The sequence below is a fragment of the Pongo pygmaeus genome, chromosome X, assembly GCF_028885625.2.
Source record: "Pongo pygmaeus isolate AG05252 chromosome X, NHGRI_mPonPyg2-v2.0_pri, whole genome shotgun sequence".
In the NCBI taxonomy this organism is placed as follows: domain Eukaryota; kingdom Metazoa; phylum Chordata; class Mammalia; order Primates; family Hominidae; genus Pongo; species Pongo pygmaeus.
This window is the reverse complement of record NC_072396.2, coordinates 140,076,107-140,101,235: the sequence shown is the minus strand read 5'-3', so window position 1 is coordinate 140,101,235 and position 25,129 is coordinate 140,076,107. Positions and strand designations below refer to the sequence as shown.

The 25,129-nt window shown below is 37.4% G+C and overlaps 1 protein-coding gene across 13 annotated transcripts in view; it reads right to left on the bottom strand.

Moving 5' to 3' along the window:
• Positions 1–456: 456 nt before the first annotated feature.
• The window catches only part of INTS6L (integrator complex subunit 6 like), a 61,970-nt gene continuing 37,297 nt past the window's right edge, over positions 457–25,129 (bottom strand). For 3 of the 13 annotated variants that reach the window (XM_054471807.2, XM_054471809.2, XM_054471811.2), the window contains 9 exons: positions 13,561–13,655; positions 12,440–12,550; positions 9,962–10,180; positions 8,933–9,056; positions 7,772–7,914; positions 5,548–5,782; positions 2,800–3,174; positions 1,817–1,910; positions 457–1,432 (listed from right to left, as the gene is read on the bottom strand). In XM_054471807.2, the coding sequence (XP_054327782.1) occupies positions 1,324–1,432; positions 1,817–1,910; positions 2,800–3,174; positions 5,548–5,782; positions 7,772–7,914; positions 8,933–9,056; positions 9,962–10,180; positions 12,440–12,550; positions 13,561–13,655 (1,505 nt within the window). In that variant the 3' untranslated portion in view covers positions 457–1,323. Of the gene's footprint in view, positions 1,433–1,816; positions 1,911–2,799; positions 3,175–5,547; positions 5,783–7,771; positions 7,915–8,932; positions 9,057–9,125; positions 9,417–9,961; positions 10,181–12,439; positions 12,551–13,560; positions 13,656–25,129 lie in introns of those variants that run through there. The other 10 variants (XM_054471808.2, XM_054471812.2, XM_054471813.2 and 7 more) reach the window with 8 other exon arrangements.

The following is a 25,129-nucleotide window of genomic DNA, read 5'->3' as shown; positions in this document are numbered from 1 at the left end:
GCTCAAGTGGTCCTCCCATCTTGGCCTCCCAAAGTGCTGGGATTACAGATGTGGGCCACTGCACCTGGCTTCAAATTTCTTTCTTACTCAGCCATTCCAAGGGTGAGTTGAAATGCCATAAAGCTCCCCTACCATGTTTCAATGACTTCTCTCCTAATTCAGGATTGGCTTGGTTGCTGTAAACCTTTTACTATATTCTAGAGTTCCAATAAAACTTGATTCTGACAGGTTTTTTTTTTCCCCAGTGTTTTCCATGTTTCTTGAAAGTGACTAGTCCCTGGGTACTCTACTCTGTCATTTTTCACTAATGTCACTCAATTCTGTGAGTGATGTTTTGAAGTTTAAATCCTTATGTTAACATCTTAACTTGTTTAACAGCATACACTCTTTTTCTGAAAGGAGTAACAAATCACAAGAAACATATAAGTAGAAATTTATCCAGCATTAATGAACCCGTGAAAATCAATAAAATGATTTATTTTATATATGCAAAATCAAAATCTCTTTGTACACTTTAATTTTTGCAAATTCATACAAACATAACAATACTGCTCCATATAAACTTTTGTATAAACATTAAAGGAAATATATACATTTTTTGATCTTCTTGTGCTTCCAAAGCACAGAATGTATAAGTCCATCTGAAGATTTTCTATCATCACATGCAAGAACAAATGTCAGAGGTTGGGGGCAGCCTCAAGTGCACTTTGTAATGTCTCTAGACAAAAGAGAAGAGAGTTGGAGGTAGATTGTTTGGTGACTCTCCCTGCCCCTTCCCACAGAGAAATAAGTTACCCAAATAGCAGCTTCTTACTTCTTTGATTCAAACTATCCTGAATATTGCATGGTTTAAAAGGCACAACTAGGAATTGTTGAAAACTTTGTTCAGCACACATAAGATTGCCATTTCTTTTCTGTACACCTATTCTTTCTGAAGGACACAGTAAGAGCACCAAGTTGTGCTCCACTTGCAGGTGGCCCCTAGCCACTCTGAGAATGCCTGGAATGGCGAAGTTCAAATGAGTGACCTCTCATTACCCGTGGTAGGGGCAGCGGTGTTTACTGAATTTAGCCTGCTGAATTAATAACATCAGCTTCCTCAATTGAGGAAAACAAAACAAAACAACTCATACTTTAAAAAATTATTAAGGCAAAAGCCCAGCTTTCACTGCCAGATAATCATAAAATTCAAAAGCCCCACTGCTTCTTCTTAGCATCTGGAAAGCAATTCCCTTGACTCAAACATTCCAGGAGGCTTCAACAATATCCTGTTCCATCCTACAGCACAGAAAACTTGTCATTTTTTTCTCATTGGTCTTTGCACTAACATGATGATCTGCTGTTGATGTGATTAATGTTGTTGAGAAGGTGGTGGGAATCTATTTTTTCTAGTACCTTCTCGAGGTACTGAATTAGGACTCGTCTTTTAAACCTGAAAATAAAGAGAAATTTTATGAACCAAAAGATACTTAAAGTACTCATGATGTTCAAGGCACTGTGTGGGATACAAATTGAAGCTTACAATCTACATAGGAATAAAAAGATTGTCCTCATGGAAAGATATGTCTTAGAGCAAGTACCAATAGTGGCAATTGAGGGCCCAAGCCTACCTGAGGCTATGATAAAAGTAGAAGGATGAATGAGTTGAGTTCAGATAACATAAATCCAAATACTTCTGGAGACAGCCTTAACTATGAGCGAGGGCCAGGGTTTGAGAAAAAAGCAAGGCAGAGCCTATTCCTCTCTTTGTCCTGCACTGGGCCCTACTGCTCTAAAAACAAAAACAAAAAATTGAAGAGTTCCTGTTTATACCTACCTTGCGGCTTCCTTGATGGTAAATTCAACAAATTGTTTCTTCATCTCCAGAGGTCCTTGCACTTCTTCAAGCAAAATGAAAATTCTTTCATATTCTGAAGATATTTAAAAAACTTCAGTATTTTTATAAAGATGAATGGGAAATAAAATTTAATTGTTGTACATCCTTAGTAATTGTTCTTTGTGAGTGGAAAGTTAGATGTAGTTTGTATTTTAAACATTCAGATCAAAATATCTGCATGCATATACTAGGGCAACTCTTGTTAACACTAACCAAATGTAGCAGGCTGAATAGCAGCTGCTTAAAATTGTCCATATATTAATCCCTGGAACCTGTGAATACATTACCTTATATGGCAAAAAAGACTTTACTTTGCAGGTATAATTAAGTTAAGGATCTTGAGATGGGGAGATTATCCAAGTTTATGCATGTGGGCCTAATGTAAGCACAAGTGTCCTTATAAGATGAAACAGTAGAGTTAAGGTCAGAGAGAAAACATGTAAAGACAGGAGCAGAGGTCAGAGAGGATAAAAAGTGCTAAGGGTGTTTTCATGAAGATGGAGGAAGGGGCCATGGGCCAAGGAATACAGATGGCCCTTAGAAGCTCGAAAAGGCAAAGAAAGAAATTCTCTCTAGAGCTAGCAGAAGGAATGCTGGTCTGCCAACACTATTTTGGCCCAGCAAAAATAATTTCAAAATTCTGACTTCCAGAACTGTAAGACAATAATTTGTATTGTTTTAAGCTAGGAATCTTTTGATAACTTGTTACGGCAGCAAAAGGAAACATTACAAGAAATAAGGAGAAAAAAACAGGAAAATATAGACTGTACAATTTTAGTTAAAACAAGAGGAACTGCCTTAAACTATGTGAAAGCCCAGTATTGCCCCCAGTGTACCTCAAGGGGTAGCTTGAATCTATAGTGAATCATAGAATGAGAGAGACCTCCTGGTGCATTATTGATAGATGTTCTTTCACTACTTACTTCGTCCAAACTTTCGAACTTCCTTCATTAATTGATGTTTTATATCAGCATTGATTCCTTGTGCCATAGCAGGAGTGATTTGTAATGTATTTGGCATAGTTCCCAAAGTAGATGCTACTGGGTCTTTTTGGTCATCTACGGAGAGATTGCAGTTTTTGGCTCCTCCTACAAATGCGTTACTACCAGGTTTTTGAATCAGCCCATCTTTGCTGAGACTTGTGAAGTCATCAGACAGAGAATCCACTTGGTTGGGTGGCATAAGATCTCCTGTCATATTTATAAGCTCTGATGGAGCAGACTTTGACAGGAAGCCATCAGGTGTGATCTGACCATTTTCCATCTTCTCCTCATGGCCATCGTGAATGACAGTAGCATCTGGAAACCAAATGAAGAGGTTGAGCTGTGAGGTAATTATGTCAACCCCACAGGTATATCCCTCTGATGCTCAATTTCTAGGAAATTATCTCATAAAGCAGGATGATATACCAGGTGGCGATCTGAGACCCCTCAAATTGAGGCCAGGACACATAATACAATAAAACCACCTCTTATTTTCTGGCCCTATGAATACATATGGAAACCAAGTAAGACACACACATTCACAGATCCCTGGTACTCATGCGTTAGTGTCAGCTTGTTATGCTTTACAAGTTGAAAACAGCAAGTCTCACTTTATTTCATGATTTCTCAAATTCACATACAACCTGCCATGCTTTACTGAGCTGGAAGCCAGACAACTTGGATACACCACAACCTGCCTCCTCTTTACATCAAATACATTCTGAGAAAATAGAGGCGGCCATTAGTGCTGAAAGTTCTATACACACTCCATCACCAAAAATCCCTTTTAGTGTATTATCTTCCTAATCCTTCTTTTCTGTGTCAATAAAGTACTTTCTTTTCACTCCATATCTGACACCTCTTTCATTTATTCATCATCTGTGGCAGGCAGTGGGTCGGGAGCTGGAGATCAGCAGTAAACAGCCCAGAGAGCAACGTTCCCTGCCCTTGTGGAGCTCACATCCTCATGGAGCAGTCAGACAGTACATGCACAATGAGCAAATGAAGCAAGCAGCATTGGGCTGGTGTTGGGGAAGCCATCTACAGGCCTTTGGGGGACAGCAGCAGAGGGAGCCCCAGGGGCTCCCATGTTAGAAGGTGACAGAGGCCAGGCCATGCAGTCTTGCAGACTAAAGCTGGTTCAGGGTCCCTTCTGAGTGCTCAGGAGAGTTGAGGATGCATTTTCAGGAGCGACATGGCATGATGTGATATACATGCAGACATAATTTTCTGGCCACAGGGTTAGAGAGTATGTGATAGATGGGGGCTAGATTAGAAACATGAGGCTGGGATAAGAAGGTATTGTAGTAGCATGGTGAGAGGCCACAGCAGTGTGCACTGGAGGGATAGAGAGAAATAGTGGGATTTAGGGATTATGTTGAACATCAAGTTTCCTGAACTTGTGAAAGGTATCAAAGCGAGGGAAGAATAAGAGAAAAATCATGATGACTCTACGGTTTGTCACCTGAACCGCTGGGTAAATAGTGCTGAAGTGTGGCAGGAGCCAGGGCACAACTGCCCTCCAGAGCATTCTTCCCGACTCCGGTTCAATGATCTCAGGTTGACAGCTTGACTTTGATAAATATTAGCATTATTTACATGAAGGGAATCTGCAAACACTACAATCTAGAGCTTCTCTACCCTTCTCAACCCTGACAGATGTTAAAGCTTTACTGGCACATATCTGGATGGTGTCGTTATCTGCAATGTGGAAGGCTATAAGTAGAGCTGTTTTGGAGAGGGGCAAGTTCGAGAGTTCAGTTGAAACTCATGAAACCTACTGAGTTTTATTTGTCTATTAGACACCTAAGTGGAGATGCATGTCCACAAGTAAGTCTGAGTCTGAAATTGAGGAGCAATTTATATTCTAGAGGTATAAATATCAGAGTTGTTGAAACATAAATCAAATTTAGAGCCCCCAAGACTGCATGGGGTCACCTAGGAAGGGAGCACAGTGAAGGACAGGAGAGGTACCAGGATTGAGCTTTGAGGCCCTATGATATTTACAGGTGGAAAGAAAAGGCAAAACCAGAAAAAGAGGATGAAAGGGAGTTGCTATTAGAGGGAAAAGAAAGCTGTGCGCTTACGGTGTCTGAGAACCCAACGTACACATGGAGGAGGGAGTGAACAACTGTGTCAAATGCTGCGGAGAAGGAATGGCAATGTGCTGCACACACTAGTGACCTTGATGAGAATGTTTCAGTGGGGTCAAGGAGGCAGATACCAGACTGCACTGGATTAGAGCATGCATAGGTGGTGATAACACAAAGAGCAAGTGCAGATCCAGTCTTGCTGAGTCCACTTGCTCCTACTGCCAGGGAAACCTGCTTTATCCTCCTCACCCTTGCAGCCACTCCAAAAGGTTGCAGCAAACTTGCTCACCTCTTTCCATTTCTCCACTAATTACTGTGGTATTTACTTGCTAAGCAATGTATTCATTACTGTTAATTACTATGTGTTAATTACTATATAATTATAGTTTTTTTCACCTCATGTAGATTGAGACCCTTGAAACAGGGTCTCTGCTCCCTGTGGGGTTTATTGTACCTACCACATAGATGATTTAGTAATGGCTTACTTAGTGAACACAAACTGAACACAAAGGAAGGAACACAAAAAGGAAAATAAAATTGTTTAGCGTCTTAGTCCTCTAGGAGCCATAAGGAAATCACAACCACTACTCTATACCTGTATGTACAAGGGTGGGTTTTATGAGGTTTGGATAAGATGGGAACCACGAGGCTGAGGGTGGTCCCTTTCCGCCCACATGGTTAGTTACAGTAGGTGGTGTTTGTGGTTTCCTCAACAGCAGGGACATACTCCGCCTTCTCTTAGATGACATAGGACTGTTGGGTTCCCCTGGACGTTTCACTTTGTTTTGTGGCCCTGCTACAAACTCATCTGCTTCATCAATCATCATTCCCTAAAAAACACATAAATGAACGTATTTCATTAAAGACCAAAATTCCACTATTATAAAACTGTAAGCACTCTTAATATGCATACATAATCAATCTTGCATTATATCACTAATATGTCTTTTTTTCTTTTATTTTTTTAAATCCCATGCCAGATTAACTAATATAAATCTTAATCATCGGCCGAAGATTTATCTTACCCCACCCCAACTTTGTTCTTAGAAATATGCAACTCAATTTTAATCCAATTTAAATGGAACAAGGAGTAAACTAACATACAGGATGTTGTCCCAAGCAAAACATACTACAATAATGATTAATCAGAAAGCTTGCAAATAAGCAGCATTATTCAACCAAAATGAGAGAAGTACGAACTATTTTGCATCAACTCTTCATAAGGGAAATAATTTCCTTTTTTATGCTTCAAACTCGTATCATTAAACAACATTGATTATCACTGTACAGCATGCTACATGTACATGTTGAAAGGCAGGCAGGTGGAAAATGTAACTTCCCCATCTGCAGCCTCACAGGTATTCAAATATGCCCACTTTGGTGCTGGGCAGGCAGTGAGGAGGCTTTTCACTCTTGTGGGGGGTAGATAAAAGATGAGAGGCAGCAGTATAGAAATTTAGCCAAGAGCTGCTCTTGTCCAGGAATAATCCAAGAATATGTGCCCTCATTATTTGAATAAAATAATAATAAATGACTTTTCCAAAGGATTTTTTACTCATAAACAATACAGAAAGGGGAAAACATTTTCAGAGAATTTACTACATGCCTGTTCATGTTGTAAACAACGTACACGTACTCACTTAATATTATGCAGAGTTCTATTAGTTAGTTAGGTGTAATTTTTTTTTTTTTTTTTTTTGAGATGGAGTCTCACTCTGTCACCCAGGCTGGAGTGCAGTGGTATGATCTTGGTTCACTGCAATCTCCGCCTCCCAGGTTCAAGTGATTCTCCTGCCTAAGACTTCCAGAGTAGCTGGGATTACAGGCACCCACCACCACGCCTGGCTAATTTTTGTATTTTTAGTAGAGACAGGGTTTTGCCATGTTGGCCAGGTTGGTCTCAAACTCCCAACCTCAAGTGATTTGCCTGCCTCGGCCTCCCCAATGTGCTGGGATTACAGGCGTGAGCCACCTCGTCCAGCATAGTTAGGTGTAATTATTATCCACAGTGCTACAAAATGAGGAAAGCGAAGCATAGAAAGATAAATTGAGGATTTAGGTGAGGTGGAATACCTTTCAATCTAGTCTTGTCACAAAAGAGATTATTGTGTGGTCTGAGCCTTAATACCAATGGTCTCCTCCATGAGTGCAGCTATAATCCCATTTGTTTTCATGCTTTAATGGGCAAGTCAGTATATCTCTCACACACACACACACACACACACACACACACACACACACAAACACACACACAGACACATGCCCCACATTAGATTTTTAGTAGGACCATTCAAGTAAAACAACATCACTTAGTACTTCATATTTCAAGGGACACATTCATCGTTTTCTAGATCAAGCACTACAGATATGAATCATGGAAACAGGAAATAAACTGTGATTTCGATATTAAAGAAATTAGTGTGTGGTGGAATGAATATAGACTCTGGAGTGAGAAAGACGTGGATTCAAATCCTTGCTCTTATGTGCTATGTCACAGGTAAGGCGTTTGACCACTGCGGCCTTTGATTTCTCCCCTTTAAAGGACAAACAGTAACGTTCGTCTTACAGAACAGTTGTGAGCATTAAGTGAGATCATTTAAAACACCAGTTCCTACTAGTACTCAATACATGGCAGCTCTGACTTTATTCAACCAACACACTCTTGCATCAGGAGGCTCCCACTAAGAGCCTTGGTGTCATATTTTATTGTTTAAACAAACAAATGGAGAACCTCTGATTTGTATTTATCTTGCCAAAAAGAAAATAATTATATAGCAAGAATATCCCAATTTAGGCAGACAAAGGCATAGGTATCCTACCTTCTTATCTTGTTTAAACGGATTGCCAAAAGTATGCAGTCTTTTGGGTTGGTCTGGATCAATCTCCCGTAGTGGAGAAGCCAATGTCTTCAGATATTCCTGATAGTTACCCATTTGTGCAACTGGAACACTATGAAGGGAATCTGCAAAATCACAGGAAAAGGAATTGATGCTTATAGCTGAAGCATATGGTCCTTTCAAGAAGACATGATCATAGTTTGGTTTAGCAGTGTGTGTCTTGGCATCGAATAGTATTTAAAGTCTCGAATCTAGCATTCTAGGATCTAGAATCATCTCTCTTCATCCCAATCATAACTTAGTCTACCATTACTACTGCCTACAGGCTCACATCGCTAGGATCAGAACAACTCCCTTGCCTTCAAATCAGGTTTGAGAATGGGCTGACCCTACACCACCATCCCAACTCAAATCACCACATATCTTCTGCATTTCAAAGAGTCTAGGCTCTACGGCATTCACTTATCATCCAGAGAATCTTGGTTAGTAGGTCTTAATCACTGAGAATTTGATTAAATCTGTAGGTTCTCTTCCTAGAAAAGCCCTCTTACACACAAAACTTTGTGTATAATTTCAGGGAATTGACCAGAATAAGATTTGCTCATTTTAGTAAACAGGTGAGCCTTTTTAAAATTAACAAAATGGAGTAAATGGAATTTGTAAATAGTCACAATTATCCTGGATACCATTAGGTTGATTACTTTCATTTAAGTGAGGCATTCTCTACTGAATTTATCACAGTAGGCTGAGTGTTATAGTGTTTGGGTGTGCAGATTGGGAAAACTGACAGACCTAGGTTCTGCCACTTTCCAACTGGCTAAACTTGGGCAAACTACTAAAATCCTCACTCTCAGTTTCCATGTCCAGGAAGTGCACATAAAAACAGTATCTATTTCCTGGGGTTGTTTGAAGCTTACAATAGCTAAAGCATGGCAAGTGTAGTGTATGTGCTGATTAATGCACACTTGCCCTTAAACTTGAAAAAAAAATGTGCCTGGTAAACAGACATAGGGATTCAGTGAAAACAGGCATTTTAAACATTAAAATACTATAAAATAGCCTACTCATTATGCAATAAACACTTTCCTGTAAGTCATGCCTGGCATTTTCCAAAAAAAAAAAAAAATTTCACAGTTATTTTACCTTCATCTTGTCCAACAATAAACTTGTGCGTTTTCAGCAGATTGGATCTCATTCTGGTCAGCTGGTCTAAAAGATCTCTACGGGGAATATCATAAGCATTTCTGTATGTCTGAGGTTTCAAATCCTATTTGAAATGAAACAAGTAATTTCAGTTACTCCTAAGGCTTTTAATATAGAAATGTCATACTTATCTCTCTTAAAATGTTATTGAAGAGTGTTATATCAATACAACTGACCACAGTAGAATTTTCCCAGTGGCAAAATTCCACTTGCTAGCCTTGTTCTGTGTTGTAACACACCTACAGGGTATTAAAGCCACTGGGACTATCCCTTTTCAAATATGTCATTTAAAACACCAAATCCCGAGATTGATACCTGTGGCCGCCTTGCAGGACCACTGCTCGTACTCTAGATGTATTCCTCTGGCAGCCATGGAGGGGAGGTGAGCTGCTGGGATCTCCCTTCAGGAAAGCAATGGCTGATCCTGCAAGGAGTGCAGTTAGCAGAGAGCCTCCCGCTGCTGTGGTGCCATAGGGATCCGCTGCAGCACTGAGCTGAGGCCATGCCCTTCCCAGGCTGCCCATGGCCAGTAACAGAGAATGGCAGGGTGTTAGGGCCTGGTCAGCTCTGCCCAGCGTGGCCCTCCTCTGTGGGAAATCTTGGTGCTAGAGGTCCCCACGGTGCTGGCCAAGACTTTCTCCAAGCTACACCAGTGTCTGAGCTTCTTCACATCCAATTCTCCTTCATTCCTCCCTCCTCTCACAGGTGATGGGTCAGCTTTGTAGCTTGGAAGCTCTGCCTGCCTACTCCAGCTTCATCTCCCCTTTATCTTTCATGGGCGTTACCCACAAAACATATCTTGTCCATTTAATTCCATATTGATATCTGCTGACAATTCCTAAACTGGCCCATTATTAACTACTAACTCCAAAATAGGATTGTCCATTATTTCAAAACTAAAGGAATATGAAAGACATAAATGTATCAGACAAGTTCAAACAAATACAAACTATTTATGTCACAATTTACCTTGTTTAAGAGCCCAATTTGGAAGCCAGCAAATTCTTTGGTGTTCAATTCTGTCAGTCTAAGCGCAGTTTCCCCTGTGATTTCTTTCAATAGTTTTCTAAAATTTTTATTGTGAGTCAAGGACATGCCACCTCCAGAATGATTTTTCACTTTAATTCCAATTTCCTGGGGAGGTTTCTTCCCCACCGATGCTAGTATTCGTTCTGACTCTAGTTTGGTCTAAAATGAAAGTACATAGTATGTTATAAAAACATCTACATTACCACTGTCATTTTTACTACTTAAGAAAGATAATACTTTCAGAACCCCACAGAACAATTTTCAATTACAAATCACAGAAAAATGGGTAATTAAACATTTTCCTGTGCTTCTTTGCACTACCACAGCAAACAGATAGGGGGCAGGAAAGACAAATAATATTTTCTTTTCTTGTCTAGTGTCAAAATTATAATAAAATCATGGAGAGAATAAAAACCATGAATAAGAATTTCATTCACAGACATTTAAAAGCACATTTTGTTACTATAAAATCTAGTCTAAGTGAACGGGTTCATTTCAGACTCAGACATAAAGGTTTAAGACTGTATTTATACATGTAAACTAGTACTAAAATTCAGATCACATCGACTAGCATTATATCTGAAAAAAACTATTTATCTCTAATATTGGACTATCCAAAAAAGGTCTGAAAAAATTAAACTATTTATCTCTAATATTTGACTATCCAAAAAAGGTCTTAGAAGATAATGCTTAATTTAACAGATATTACCAAGTAATTTGTAAAAAGCCTCTTAATAGGCGTTGTTATACCATATTGATTAATATTGCTTGAGTTATTATAGCGATATATATTTGGCATATTTTGTGTTTTACATACATCTGAAATGGCTCAAGAAACACTGGTGACCCAGTTATTAAATTAGTAATTTGAGCTATTATAAATTAGCTATGATCTTCTCTTTTTCTCAGAAAGATGGAATTCCACCAATGTTCGGTAAACCTAAAATGATTTTGGATTTCTTGTGGTTTGGTAACAGATATTTATTAATTTTCCCTAATTATTGGAATTAAGTCTATGTTTATTATCGCTAAAAAATTCTTAAGTCATGAAATATGAGATAAGAGCAAATGAAGCATCTGTTTCCTTAAATGGTCTTGAAAGCTCATTTGTAAAATGATACATGTGCCCCAAAAGGTCCCAGAACTTGCATTAATTAAAATCTCTGTACACTATTCTTCCTTGTGGCCATACCTTGGTGACACAGCCTTAAAGGCTTAGGTAAACATCAAATTTAAAAAAATCGATAGATCAATAGATAGATAAATAAATAAATAACCAAACCAAAACATTTACAACAACCACAAAAAATCTATTAGCAGAGAGGAAAGGAGGTTAGGGGGACACTTGGTAGATTAGAAATCTGGGGTTGCCTTTACTTTCTTTTGCACTTATAAGCACACTGGACTGGTAGGAGCTGGTAAGCTCCAGACCATACTGAAGCTGTTGTCAGTTCCTAGCAAGGTGTGTCGGCATCCCAACTGTGGAGTCACTTTGGTTCTTTGGTGAAATCTGATGTTTTGCTCACTACTCTCCATTTCCTAAAGGCCAAACTTCCAAACACATCCACCTTGAAGCATTATCACCACTGCGAATGCTACTATTGTCCCCTACCTGGGAATACCTTTGTGCATAAGGTAAGTAAAACTGCTGCATTAATTTGTCATATAACATAACACATTCATATGGTAGTAAAGTTCTAACTCAGTAGTTCTCAAATATTTCCATCCTACAAGAATGGGCTAAGTAGAGGTGAGAAGTATGATAAGGAACGGTGAGTGGAGGATGAGGTACTAATAGAGAGGGGCAGGCAAGGGACAAGGTGAATAATGGCAAATGAGGAACAGGTGGAGGGTGAGAAGAGAGGAAACTGAACTCCACTCTTCAGTTCCCCTTGGGGTCTATCACCCTCCAGTGTGAGGATCACTGGTCTCATCTCCCCACTCTCCAGGGAAAAGCATATAGCTCTTTATCCAAGGGCTAGCATGTGAGTATAAGTCCTTCACATGCCTGAAAACTAATCTAAGACAAGTCATTTAATCACACCACGCCTCAGTGTGCTGATCTAAACAGGAGGGATGCTGTAGCCCAGAGTGATCTGAGGAGGAACTAGGTTGAAGATAGACAAAATGTGACCCATGAGAGAAGTCTATTAAACCTCTGCCCCATATCAACCAGCTTGCGGGTAGGACAAACTGGCAGGCAAAAGGAGAAATGGCACAGCATCAAATGATACTGACAGACCCTTAACTGCAGCTTAATGGTGAAGCTAGAAGCCATAGAGAATCACATTATTACTAATCCATAAAGTGTAGAGATATATACACATTTAATTTGAAAAATTACAGTTACACTAAAGAATAAGGAAATGCACTTCTGAGGGCAAAGGATTTTTGTTTGTTTGTTTTTACCAATACTACCTGTTGGCTGAGTTTTTTAAGGTAAGAGATAACACTGTAACTAAGTCCACAATCTAAATTATCTGATATCAGATTTGGAGCTCCCATCATCCTTAGTGCTTTCTTTAATGGCTATAAGGAAACAAAATACACAACAGTAAGAATAGAATAAATCTTAAAATACTCAAAGTTCAGTTATAAGGGGCAAAGGGACATGATTCATTTCTTAGAAGTCAAGGTGCTGCACATAAAACCAAACATGGAACATTAAAAAGTGGCAATGAAAATAGCAGAGAAGTAAGGAGCAGAAAGTAAAAAAAAATCAGAAGAGAGTGGGATAAGAAGAGCAAGTAACAGCAAATTCAAACAAGTAAATTGCACTCAATCTTATTTCCCAAATCATCAAATCATTTCACATTGCATTTTATTGTTTGCCCCATTACTGCCATGGTAAACAGTAACACACCCCAATTTCTCCTCCCAGTGACACCAATGGTACCATTTAAGATTCTGCCTTTTCACCTCTAGAAACTTGGCTTAAAGGTTACCACATCAACCTCTGAAATTATTTTGGTAATCTTGATTTAGATTATATTACCAGTTCAAAATCATGAATACTTCACACTATAAAAACCAAAATGAGGCCAAGTCATTTCTTAATTTTTTTGGATTCCGCCTCCCACCACCAGTGCCCCAACTTCATGCTGTGTCTAGGACACATTTAAGAGGCAATAGGCAACTGTAATGTCTTCAGATTTTCTTTTTCCAGAGGGAAACCCCATACTGAGAATTTCTAGAGTTAAAAAGGGAAGTTGATGTAATATATGAATCCAGATCTATTTATTCTTAAATTCCAATGTTATAATTTCATAAGGTTACTTTTAATAAGAGAAACATAGATGTGTTTTATAAAAATAACCATGGCAGTTAAAGGAATAAAATAGAGAAACAGCTCTCTTTTGTGCCGCCATGACATCTCCAAACTCTTACACATGATTTGAGAAGACAGTGACGACACAAATATCTGTAAAATAAAAAGATATCTCTCTTATTGCAACAGTAAAAGCTTTTGATCACTAACATTTCTTGTGACAAGAATTATCACTGATACAGTTAATACATATATACACACAAATACGTACTAATAGGTAGTATGGAGGCAGAGTTTTTAAGTAGCTGTCAAAAGCCTGTCGCCACTTCAGATTTGGCTTAAGCTTGTGAACTTTAAACAAGTCATCTGTAATAGAAAAATAAAATATTACATCATTCTAGTCCTGAGCTCTAAGATATAATCAAGCAACCCACATCTAGAAACTTCAGCTTTTAATGTAGATGAAAATTTCATTGGCGTTTATTTGATTATCTTTTTTAGTGGTTGTATTATTTACCAAAATTATATACAGTATTTTTTTCTAAAAAGTGAAATAAATTCTTAAGTTACATATTCCTCTTTCATCTGCAATGCTACATGAAATACAATATTAAAACAATGATTTTGATCCACCTGAAATATTTTCCCAACCTCTTACATATTGGTAACTAGTAATTTTCACCTCAGGGGCAATCCATGGTCACTGGTTGATGGAATAACATTTATTTCATTTAAACATAGAGGGTGTTATGCATTTTGCTGAAAGGTCAAGGTAAGAGACTTTACAAAGTATATACAAACAAAAGCTAAGCCTATAATTTCTAGGCAGTGATGAGCAAGCTCTAAAACTATATTTTAGGCCAGGCGCAGTGGCTCACACCTGTAATTCCAACACTTTGGGAGGCTCAGATGGATGAATCACTTGAGCCCAGAAGTTTGAGACCAGCCTGGGCAACATAATGAGACCCCCGTCTCTATAAAAAAATAAACAAAAATTAGCCAGGTATGATGGCATATGCCTGTAGCTGGGGAGGTTGAGGCAGGAGGATTGCTTGAGCCTGGGAGGTTGAGGCTGCAGTGAGCTATGATTGTACCACTGCACTCCAGCCTGGGTGACAGAGCAAGACCGTGTCTCAAAAAACATAATAAAATAAAATAAAATAATAAAATAAAAATTTTAATCAGCCTATGCTTTGTTTAGCCATATTTCCCTGCCTCTGCATTTTTTTTTTTTATTTCCATGATCACACATTTTGAGCCAAACTTTAGGTCACTCACTGACCTAAAGTCATTGGGTGATAGTAAAAGCACTAGTAGAAGTAAGTACAGATGTTAGGTTGAAGTTTAAAATTCTGTAGAACAACTAAACATGTTTCTTGAATACCATGTACTAAAAATGTTTGAACTAAAAATATTTACCTAAGTAGACATTCCCTATCTTTTCACACTTAAATTTAATTATTTTAATAATCTAAATACATTTTTATATACTGCATGAAAATTTCCTTCACATCTCATTATTTTCTTCCAAGTGTAAGAAAAAAATATTTTTCTAATACAATAAAAATATAAAAATTGGAATCCCCTGACATCAACATGAATCTGCCACACATACTATAGGTACCAAAGACACTATAAATTCATCCTTTATTTTGTGTCTTAAGGTTTTATTAGTTTTTATTTTTTTAAAAAAAATGCTTTACTTACAGAGACAAAACCATCCCTATCCCACATGCATAATTTTTTTACAAATAGGGCTATTCTTTGAAAATCTGAATTACTTTAGTTAAGAAAAGCGACTACGTATTTCCTTACTTTTACAGCTATAATAAATTATTCACTCCTGCTGAAACAAATTTGAATGAATTTACAAAGTCATAAAATGTAGGTCTTTTGTTAAAGATTTGAAGATATTTCTGGTTCATTGCAGCAAGTGGGGCCTTTAAAGACCATTCATATCTTGACAGAAAGGAATGAGAGACCATGGATATATCCTGTTATACCATGTCTTTATGTGGAGTCTGTTGGGAATTAGGCAGATTTTGGAAACTAACTGACAAACATAAATACTGGAGAATCTTTTAGATATAAATAGATTAGATAATCAAGTGAATAATACTCTTTGTATTTCTAACAATGCCAAGTGTAATGATTCCACCAAGGAGCTCGTTTAGGCTAATTATTTTCTGCCAGAGTTTTAAAATGGGAGTCAGGAGAAGAAAGAAAATCTTCTGCAGTCTAGATTAAGAGTAGAGAGCTCCTGGGGTGACACTGCCTTAGTCACTACCTCTGTAGCTCAGCAAATTATTTCCATGGCATTAAATACCCATTCACATGGACTCTCTAGGATGGTACAGTAAAGGTGTCACATAAACAATTAGCTGATCAACATTTGAAAGAAGAGGTGATGAGAGTGTAGAATGAAAGTAAAATGATACTGCCAACACCTCAAAAATGACTGGTATTTTCTCTTCCAGTTCCTTTCTCCCCATTTATTTCTTCAAAGAGAGGGAAGACCTGGGTTTGAGTTCAAGCTCAGCCACATCCTTAGCTCAGTGAGTTTGGAGAAATCGCCTTTTGTAAGCCTCCATTTCATCTATAAAATGGGTTAGATGATAATTGCCTTACCACAAGACTATTCTAAGGAACTACATAATGTTTGTGTAAAAGCCCCATACAAAATGAAAAACAAACCAGTGTAAGCTGTTAAGCACCAGATACATAGTGACTGATACACATCAAAGTATCCTGCTTCTCTTCTCTATGCTCATACCTCTCCCTTTCTTCCTCCTGATCATAACTGGTTTTAATATGGAACTAAAGTTTATTTTTTACACAAGTCCTCAGTTCTTAAAAGAACAGGTGGATCGAATGTGATATATTTAAGAAAATGAAAAAAAAAGTTGTTACAAATGCTCTAATTTCTGCAGTTATTAGGTCTCAGTAGAAAAACTAATTTCCTAATTGGGAGAGAGTCCTTTGCTAACTACAACAATTTGGTGACCTCCTTAATGACATGATTCTGGTAGCTCATTGATACAATTAAGCTTCGTTTATCTATTCCAGAAAATGAGATATTTTATATTTTTTAGTAAGTTTTAGTGCATAAGTAAACTATCATGACCTTAATTTGATTGAAATCTGGTATTAATAAAAAGAAAACAAGAGACACTGTTATGAACAATTACTGTACTATGCAGTAATATAGTGATGCTTCTGGACTAATGAATTCCAGAAGTTCTGTGTAACTTAACTTGCCCTTTTACTAACTGTCCCTGTCCACTAAAACTGCAAAATTATACAATAGCCTTTTTAGTATAATATAGCAGTGCCTTTGAGAGCTACTGAGATAATGTAGGTATTAATAATGACAATAATAATAACAACACCATTTATTGAGCACTTACTATTTGTCAGGCAAGTTCTAAACAATTTAACTGTATTAACTCATTTAATTCCAACTAAATCCCTTTGAGGTAAGTACTATCATTATCCCCATTTCACTAATGAAGAAACTGAGGCATAGAGAGATTAGGTATCTTGCCCAAGGTCATGAAACTAGCAAGTAGCAGAGCCAGATTCATACCTGGGCAGCTATGCCCTCCAGCCCAAACTCTTAACCACTATAAATGTCAAACTACCCAGAGAATTAAGTAATTATGGAAATGTTGAGTTTTTGTTTATTTCAGAAACTCACAAGGAATCCCAAGTTTGGACTTCAGGAGCTCAAGGACCTCCAGCCTCAAAGGGTGTTAAAAACCCTATACTCCTCAGAAAACACAGGTTACAGAAAGGCCTGGAGATGGATATTTGAAGCCAGGGGGCAGAATGGGAACTGAGTCAAGATTGGCATGGACCCTAGCTGAATGTATGGGATTAGGGAACAGGGGAAGAGTCAAAGATGCCTTCAGAGTTTCTGGTGTGGGATGTTTGCATAGACATGGTGATGCCACTAACTAAACTGTGGAGAGAGGAGGAAGAGCATGGTAAGGTAAGAGTTCAGCTTGGCTTGAAGACACTCTTGAAACATCCAGAAGGCTATTGGGCAACCAAAATAATTTAGGTCATCATGCTTTAGGCAGGGTTGGAGTCTTAGTATTATAGGCTAAGGAGGACCAGGCACAGATGCCACACATGTCTTACTGGTGACAGAAGACACTTCAAACAGAAGAAACACTTGACAGTTGAGGAATAGAGTGATGCGAACTAAAAGGTGACCAGGAAGACAGTGTCAGGATTTGACTTGGCATAGTGCTGGGGAGTTTGGGGATGGGCACCACATGGCAACTTAAGCACAGAAGGTTTTAGGCAAAGGAAGAACTGAATGCTTGATCACACTATAATCATTCCTCTTAACCATTATGTCATGCCTTCATCTGACCTCCATTACCTGAAAGACGAGCAAAGGCAAAGTCGAGAGGATGAGTCTTGCTATTGTAAAGTGCTCTACATCCTGATAGCTACTGGAAGACCAGCTACTCTAGTTAAAGGAATTTTTAGGAAATAATTTGGAAGGCAGGCTGGATTTAGACCAAAGATGGGACCCTAGAGCTTAGCCCATAATAGTTGTATAGGACTTTCACAACTGCTCAGTAGTAATGAGGTCACCTCTACCCATATGGTGTCAGTGGAGGTCAAGTGTGGAAGATAATGAAGCATTCCTATCTCTTCCAGCCAGGAAGGTATCATTCTAGGGAGGATCCAGAACTCCTACCCACACACAACAATAACAAGGAGACCCCTCCCTTTTGGTGTCAATGAAGGCCAAGTGGCGAGCCTCGACTTCTACCTGGCATGAATGAGGCAGCACCTCCCAGTTTCTCCAAGACGGGTGTGAGAGGAAGAAAGTTAAAACAGAAGGTTTAAGTAAGATCCAGAGACTCATAACAAAATATTGAAAATGTACAGGAAAAAAATCACTCATCATACCAAGAACCAGGAAGATCTCAAAATTAATTTTTTTTTTTGAGACAGTGTATCACTCCATCACCCAGGCTGGAGTGCAGTGGCGTGATCTGGGCTTACTACAACCTTTGTCTCCCAAGTTCAAGTAAGTGTCGTGCCTCAGCCTCCCGAGTAGTGGGAATTACAGGCGTGCACCACCATGCCCGGCTAATTTTTGTATTTTTAGTAGAGACGGGGTTTCACCATGTTGGCCAGGCTAGTCTGGTCTGGAATTCTTAACCTCAATTGATCCAACTGCCTTGGCCTCCCAAAGTGCTGTGATTAAGGTGTGAGCCACTGTGCCTGGCCTCAAAATTAATTTAAAAAGACAATTAAGGGATGCCAACACCAAGATAATAGAGATGTTAAAAATATCCAATTTAAAGCGGCCATCATAAAACATGTTTCAAAAAATAATATGAGCAGGCTTGAAACAAATGAAAACACTTGCAAAGAAATAGAGAATAAGAATAGAAGATATAAAGAATAACTAAATGGAAATTTTAGAATTAAAAAAATACAATAACCAAAATAAAAAGCTCAGTAGATAGGCTCAACAACAGAATGCAGGGAACAGAGGAAATAATCAATGAACTGGAAAATAGAACAATGTAAATTACCCAATCTGAATAACAGAGAAAATAGAATAAAAAAAATGAACGGAGCCTAAGGAATCTAAGAGACTATAAGAAAAGATCTAACATTCATGTCAACAGAATCCTGGAAGGAGAAGAGAAAGAAAGTGGGGCTGAAAAAGTACTCAAGGTAATAATGGCTGAAAACCGGCCAAATTTGGAAGGAGAAATAAACCTACAGATTCAAGAAGCTGAGTGAACCTCAAACAGAATAATCTCAGAGAAATGCATGCCAAGACACATCATAATCAAACTTCTGAAAACTACAGGCAGAAATAAATCTTGAAAGCAAAGAAAAATAATACCTCATTTACAGAGGAAGAACAATTAGAATTAAAGTAGATTTCTCATTAGAAACCAAAAGAACAGAAGGCAGTTACACAGCATTTTTCTAGTGCTGAAATAAAAATACTGTTAACCGAGAATTCTATACCTAGCTATACATATATATATACACATATGGATATATACATATATATATGTATATATATGTATATATATATATATTTCAGGAATGAAGGGGAAATCAAGATAGTCTCAGATGAAAAGAAACTAAGAGAATTTGTCACTAGCAGACCTACCCTTAAAAAACAGCTAAAGGATGTTCTTTAAACAGAAATTAAACATAAAAGAACAAACCTTGAATTATCAGGAAGAAAGAACAGGATATGCCAAAATATGGTTTAAAACAATGGACTTTCATCCTGAGTTTTCTAAATTATGTTTGATAGTTGAAGCGACAGTTATAACACTGCCTCATGTATTTCTAATTGTACATAAAATAGTTCAGATAATTTTATTATAAATGGAGGAGGGTGAGGGAATATAATGAGAGATAAAGTTTCTATATTCCACTCAAATTAGTAAAATAATGAGAACGAGTAGACTGTGGTAATTTGTGTGTATATAACACCTGGAGCAATCACTAAAAAAGCTATCCAAACAGATATACTTGAAAGTACTATAGTAAAAGAAAATAGAATTCTAAAAAACGTTTAAATAACCCAAAAGATGCCAGTAAAACGAAAACAGAGAAAAGAAAAATAGAACAAAGAGAAAACAATACTATAAGACAGCATACTTAAGCCCTAACATAACAATAATCACATTAAATGCAGATATCTAAATACATCAATTAGAAAACAAAGATTGGCAGAGTGGATTAAAAAACATGACCCAAAAATGTGCTGTCCATAAGAAACTCACTTAAACAAAACAGTTATAGGCAAGTTCAAAGTAAAATGATGGGAAAAGATATATCATGCAAACATCAAAGAAAAACAGAAGTGGATACATTAGTATCAGATAAAGCAGACTTAAAAGCAAAGAAAATTAGCAAAGATACATTACATAATGATCAATCAAGGAAGAATACACCATGATTCTAAATGTGTATGAACCAAGTAAAAGCTGCAAAATAGTTGAAGCAAAAATTGATGGAACTGAAAAAGAAACAGACAAATCCACAATTATAGTTGGAGACTTCAACAACCCTCTCTCAAAAACTGATAGAGCAAATAGACAGAAAATCAACAAGGATATAGCAGAACACCATCAACCAACAGGAACAATTTAACACTTGTAGAATATCCTACCAAACAACATGACACCATACATTATTCTTAAGCACTGCTGGAATATATATTAAGATAGAAAATATGCTTTGCCATAAAGCAAATGGCAACATATTTATAAGAGTAGATATCGAATACAGATGTGTCCTCTGACCACGATGGAATTCAATCTAGAAACTAGTAACAAAAAGATAATAGGTAAATTTCAAAATACTTGGAAATCAAACAATACACTTCTAAATAATCTATGGGTCAAATAAGTCTCAGGATAAATCAAAAGACAAAGTAAAGTGAATGAAAATGAAGGACAACATGTAAAATTTGTGGAAAGCAGCTAAATTAGTGCTGAGAGAAATTTAAGGCACTAAGTACTACTTACAATAGAAAAGAGGAAAAGTATCAAACCAATAATCTAAGATCCCATACCAAGAATCAAAAAAGAAAAGCAAAACAAACTTAAAGTAAGAAGAAAGGAAATAAAGAAATCAATGAAATTTAAAAAAGAAAAAAATTGATAAGATTAATGAAACAGCTGGTTCTTTGATGAGATTAATAAAAGTGACAAACATCTAGCAAGGCTGACAAAAACAAAGAAGACATAAGACCCGTATTATCAATACCAGGAATAATATAGGTGATATCACTAAAGACTATGTACACATCAAAAGGACAATAAGGGATTGCTAAGAATGACTCTACACACATACATTTCACAACTTAGATAAAATGGACAAATGGACTGATTCCTCAAAAGGACACATAACCACATTTCACTCAATGAAATACATAATTTGAATAACCCTATAACCATGAAAGAAATTGAATTAATAATTTGAAAACTCCCAACAGGAATGTTTAGAACCAGATAGTTTCACTCAGGAATTCTATCAAATGTTTACAGAATAATTAATACCAATTATACACAATCTTTTCCAGAAAACAGAATAGAAGAAGCACTTCCCAATTCATTTTATGAAGAGCTTGTATTACCTTGATACTAAAACCAAAGACAACAACAAAAAAGAAAACTACAGGCCAATATCTTTCATGAATATAGATACAAAATTACTCAAGAAAATATCAGCACATAGAACTCAGTAATATATATGAAAAGAATTATATGCCATGACCAAGTGAGATTTATTTCAGCGATAGAAAGCTGGTTCAATATTTGAAAATGAGTCAGTGTAATCCACCATACTTACAGACTAAAGAAGAAAAATCATATGGTCATGTCAAATGATGCAGAAAGAACATTTGAGGCCTGGCCCAGTGGCTCGTGCCTATAATACCAGCACTTTGGAAGGCCAAGGCGAATGGATCACCTGAGGTCAGGAGTTCAAGATCAGCTTGCCCAACATGGTGAAACCCCGTCTCTAACTAAAAATATAAAAATTAGCCAGGCATGGTGGTACATGCCTGTAATCCAGCTACTTGGGAGGCTGAGGCATGAGAATCGCTTGAACCCAGGAGGCGGAGGTTGCAGTGAGCTGAGATTGTGCCACTGCACTCCAGCCTGGGCAACACAGCAAGATTCCATCTCAAAAAAAAAAAAAAAGAAAAGAAAGAAAGAGCATTTGAGAAGCTTTAACACCTATTTATGATTTTTTAAAACTCAGAAAAATACAAATAGAAGGGGAATTCTTCAACTTTTTATTTTTGAGATGGAGTTTTGCACTGTCTCCCAGGCTGGAGTGCAGTGACACAATCTCTGCTCATTGCAACCTCCACCTCCCGGGTTCGAGCGATTCTCCCGTGCCACCACACCCAGCTAATTTTTGTATTTTTTAGTAGAGATGGGGTTTTTCCATGTTGGTCAGGCTGGTCTCGAACTCCTGACCTTAGGTGATCCACCTGCCTTGTCTTCCCAAAGTGCTGAGATTACAGGCGTGAGCCACCGCACCCAGCCAGAACTCTTCAACTTGATAAAGAAAATCTACAAAAGCATTATGCTTAATGTAAGAATGAATAGTGCATAGTTGTTAAGCACTGATGGAACATACATCTTACCACTGCCATTCAACACAGTGCTGGAAGTTCTCTACAGTACAGTGAGGCAAGAAAAGAGAAGAAAAAGCACAAAGATAAGAATAGAAAAGGTAAAACTGTCTCTATTTGCAGATGACATAATTGTCTACATTAGACAGAATTCCAGGGAATCTACAAAACTCTCCTACAACTAATAAGTGAGCTCAGTAAAGTTGCAGGATACAATATTAACATAAAAATCAACTGTATTTGTGTATACTAGCAGTGAACATGTAGATACCAACATCAAAAATACAATACCATTTGCAATCACTCAAAAAATGAAGTAGGTGTAAATATAACAAAATATGCACCATATTTGTATGTGGAAAACTGTGTAACACCAATGAAAGATCAAAAAAGATCTAAATAAGTATTTGCAAGTCACCTATCTGTCAGAGGGCTAGCATCTATGATATATAAAGAACTTTTGAAACTCAACAGTAACAAAAGCAAACAATCTAATTAAAATATAGGGAAAAGTCAGTTCACCAAAGAACATATACAATGGCACATTAGCACATCAGCACATAGAAAGATGATCAATATTGTTAGCCATTAGGGAAATATAAATTAAAACCACAGTGCTATATCACCATACACCTATCAAAATGGCTAAAATTTTAAAAATACTGACAACACTAAAGGCTGATGAAGATGCAAAGAAACTGATTCACTCATACACTAATGGTGGGAATGTAAAATAGTATAGCTACTCTGGAAAACATTTAGGCTATTTCTTAAATAACTAAACATGCAACTACCATAGGATCCAGCAATTGCACTCCTGGGCATTTATCTCATAGAAGTGAAGACTTGTGTTCACAACCTGTATGCAAATGTTTACAGTAGCTTTATTCACAATAGCCAAAAAGCATAAACAACACAGATGTCCTTCAACAGATGAATAGGTGGAGAAACTGTGGTATATTAATGTCATAGTTTGTAAACTCAGCAGTGAAGAGGAACAAACTATTGATACTTGCAACAACCTGAAGGAATCTCTAGAGAATTACACTGAGTGAAAAAAGCCAATCCCAAAAGGTTACATACTGAATGGTTCCATTTATATAACATTCTTGATATAACAAAATTGTAGACATGTAGAACAGATTAGTGGTTGGCAGTGGTTAAGGAGGGAATGGGTACAGAAGGCAGGTAGATGTGGCTGTAATAGGGCCTCATAAGGGATCTTTGTGGTGATGAAAATGTTCTGTATCTTCACTGCATCAATGTTAATATCACAATTGTGATACTGTACTGTAGTTTTGCAAGACTTCCATTTGGGAAAACTGAATAAAGAGTACATAGGATCTTTCTGTGTTATTTCTTTTTTAAAAATGTTATTAAAAATTGTGTTTAGGCTGGGCTCAGTGGCTCATGCCTGCAATCCCAGCACTTTGGGAGGCCGAGGTGGGCCAATCACTTGAGGTCAGGAGTTCGAGACCAGCCTGGAAAACATGGTGAAACCTCATCTCTACTAAAAATACAAAAAGTAGCTGTGTGTGGTGCGTGCCTGTCATCCAAGCTACTTGGGAGGCTGAGGCGGGAGAGTCACTTGAACCTGGGAGGTGGAGGTTGCAATGAGCCAAGATCATGCCATTACACTCTGGCTTGGGTGACAGAGAGAGACTCTGTCTCAAAAAAACAAAAGAAAGAAATTGTGTTTAAAAACATGTAATACTTACCATCTTAACCATTTTTAACTGTACAGTCCAATAGTGTTAACTGTATGCATATTGCTGTGCCACCGATATCTAGAGGCTTTTCACCTTACAAAACTGAAACTCTATTACCCACTGAAGAACAAGTCCCCATTTTCCCCTCACCCAGCCCCTGTTTCTATGAGTTTGACTACTTTTAATACCTCATGTAAGTGGAATCATACAATATTTGTCATTTGGCTTATTTCACTTAGCATTAAGTCCACTAGGTTCATCCATATTGTAGCATGTCACAAAATTTCCTTCTTAAGGCTAAATAATATTCCATTGCATGTATATCTACCACATTCTCTTTATTCATTTATCCATCAATGGATTTTTTTTTTTTTTTTTTTTTGGCTATTGTGAATAATGCTGCAGTGAACATGGGTGTGCAAATATATCTTCAAGATTCTGGATTCGATTCTTTTGGATATATACTCAGAAATGGGATTGCTGGATCATATGGTTAATTCTATTTTTAATTTTTTGAGGTACTTCTATCTGTTTTCCATACTGGTTGCACCATTTTACATTCCCAAGAGTGCACAAGAATTCCGATTTCTCCACATCTTTACCAACACTTCTCATTTTCTGTTTTTGTGATAGTGACCATCCTGAGGGGTGTAATGTAATGCCTTACTGTAGTTTTGGTTTGCATTTCTGTAATGATTAGTGACGTTGAGCATCTCTCGATATGGTTGTTAACCATTTGTACCTCTTCCTTGGAGAAATATCTATTCAAGTCCTTTGCCCATTTTTAAAGGAGGCTATTTAGGGTTTTGTTTTTGTTTTGCTATTGAAATGTAAGACTTCCTTATATTTTTTGGAAATTAAGCCCTTATGAGATATATGATTTGCAAATATTTTCTCCTATTCCATAGGTTGCCTTTTCACTCTGTTGATCGCCTCCCTTGATGCACAAGCTTTTAAGTTTGATATAGTCCCATGTGTCT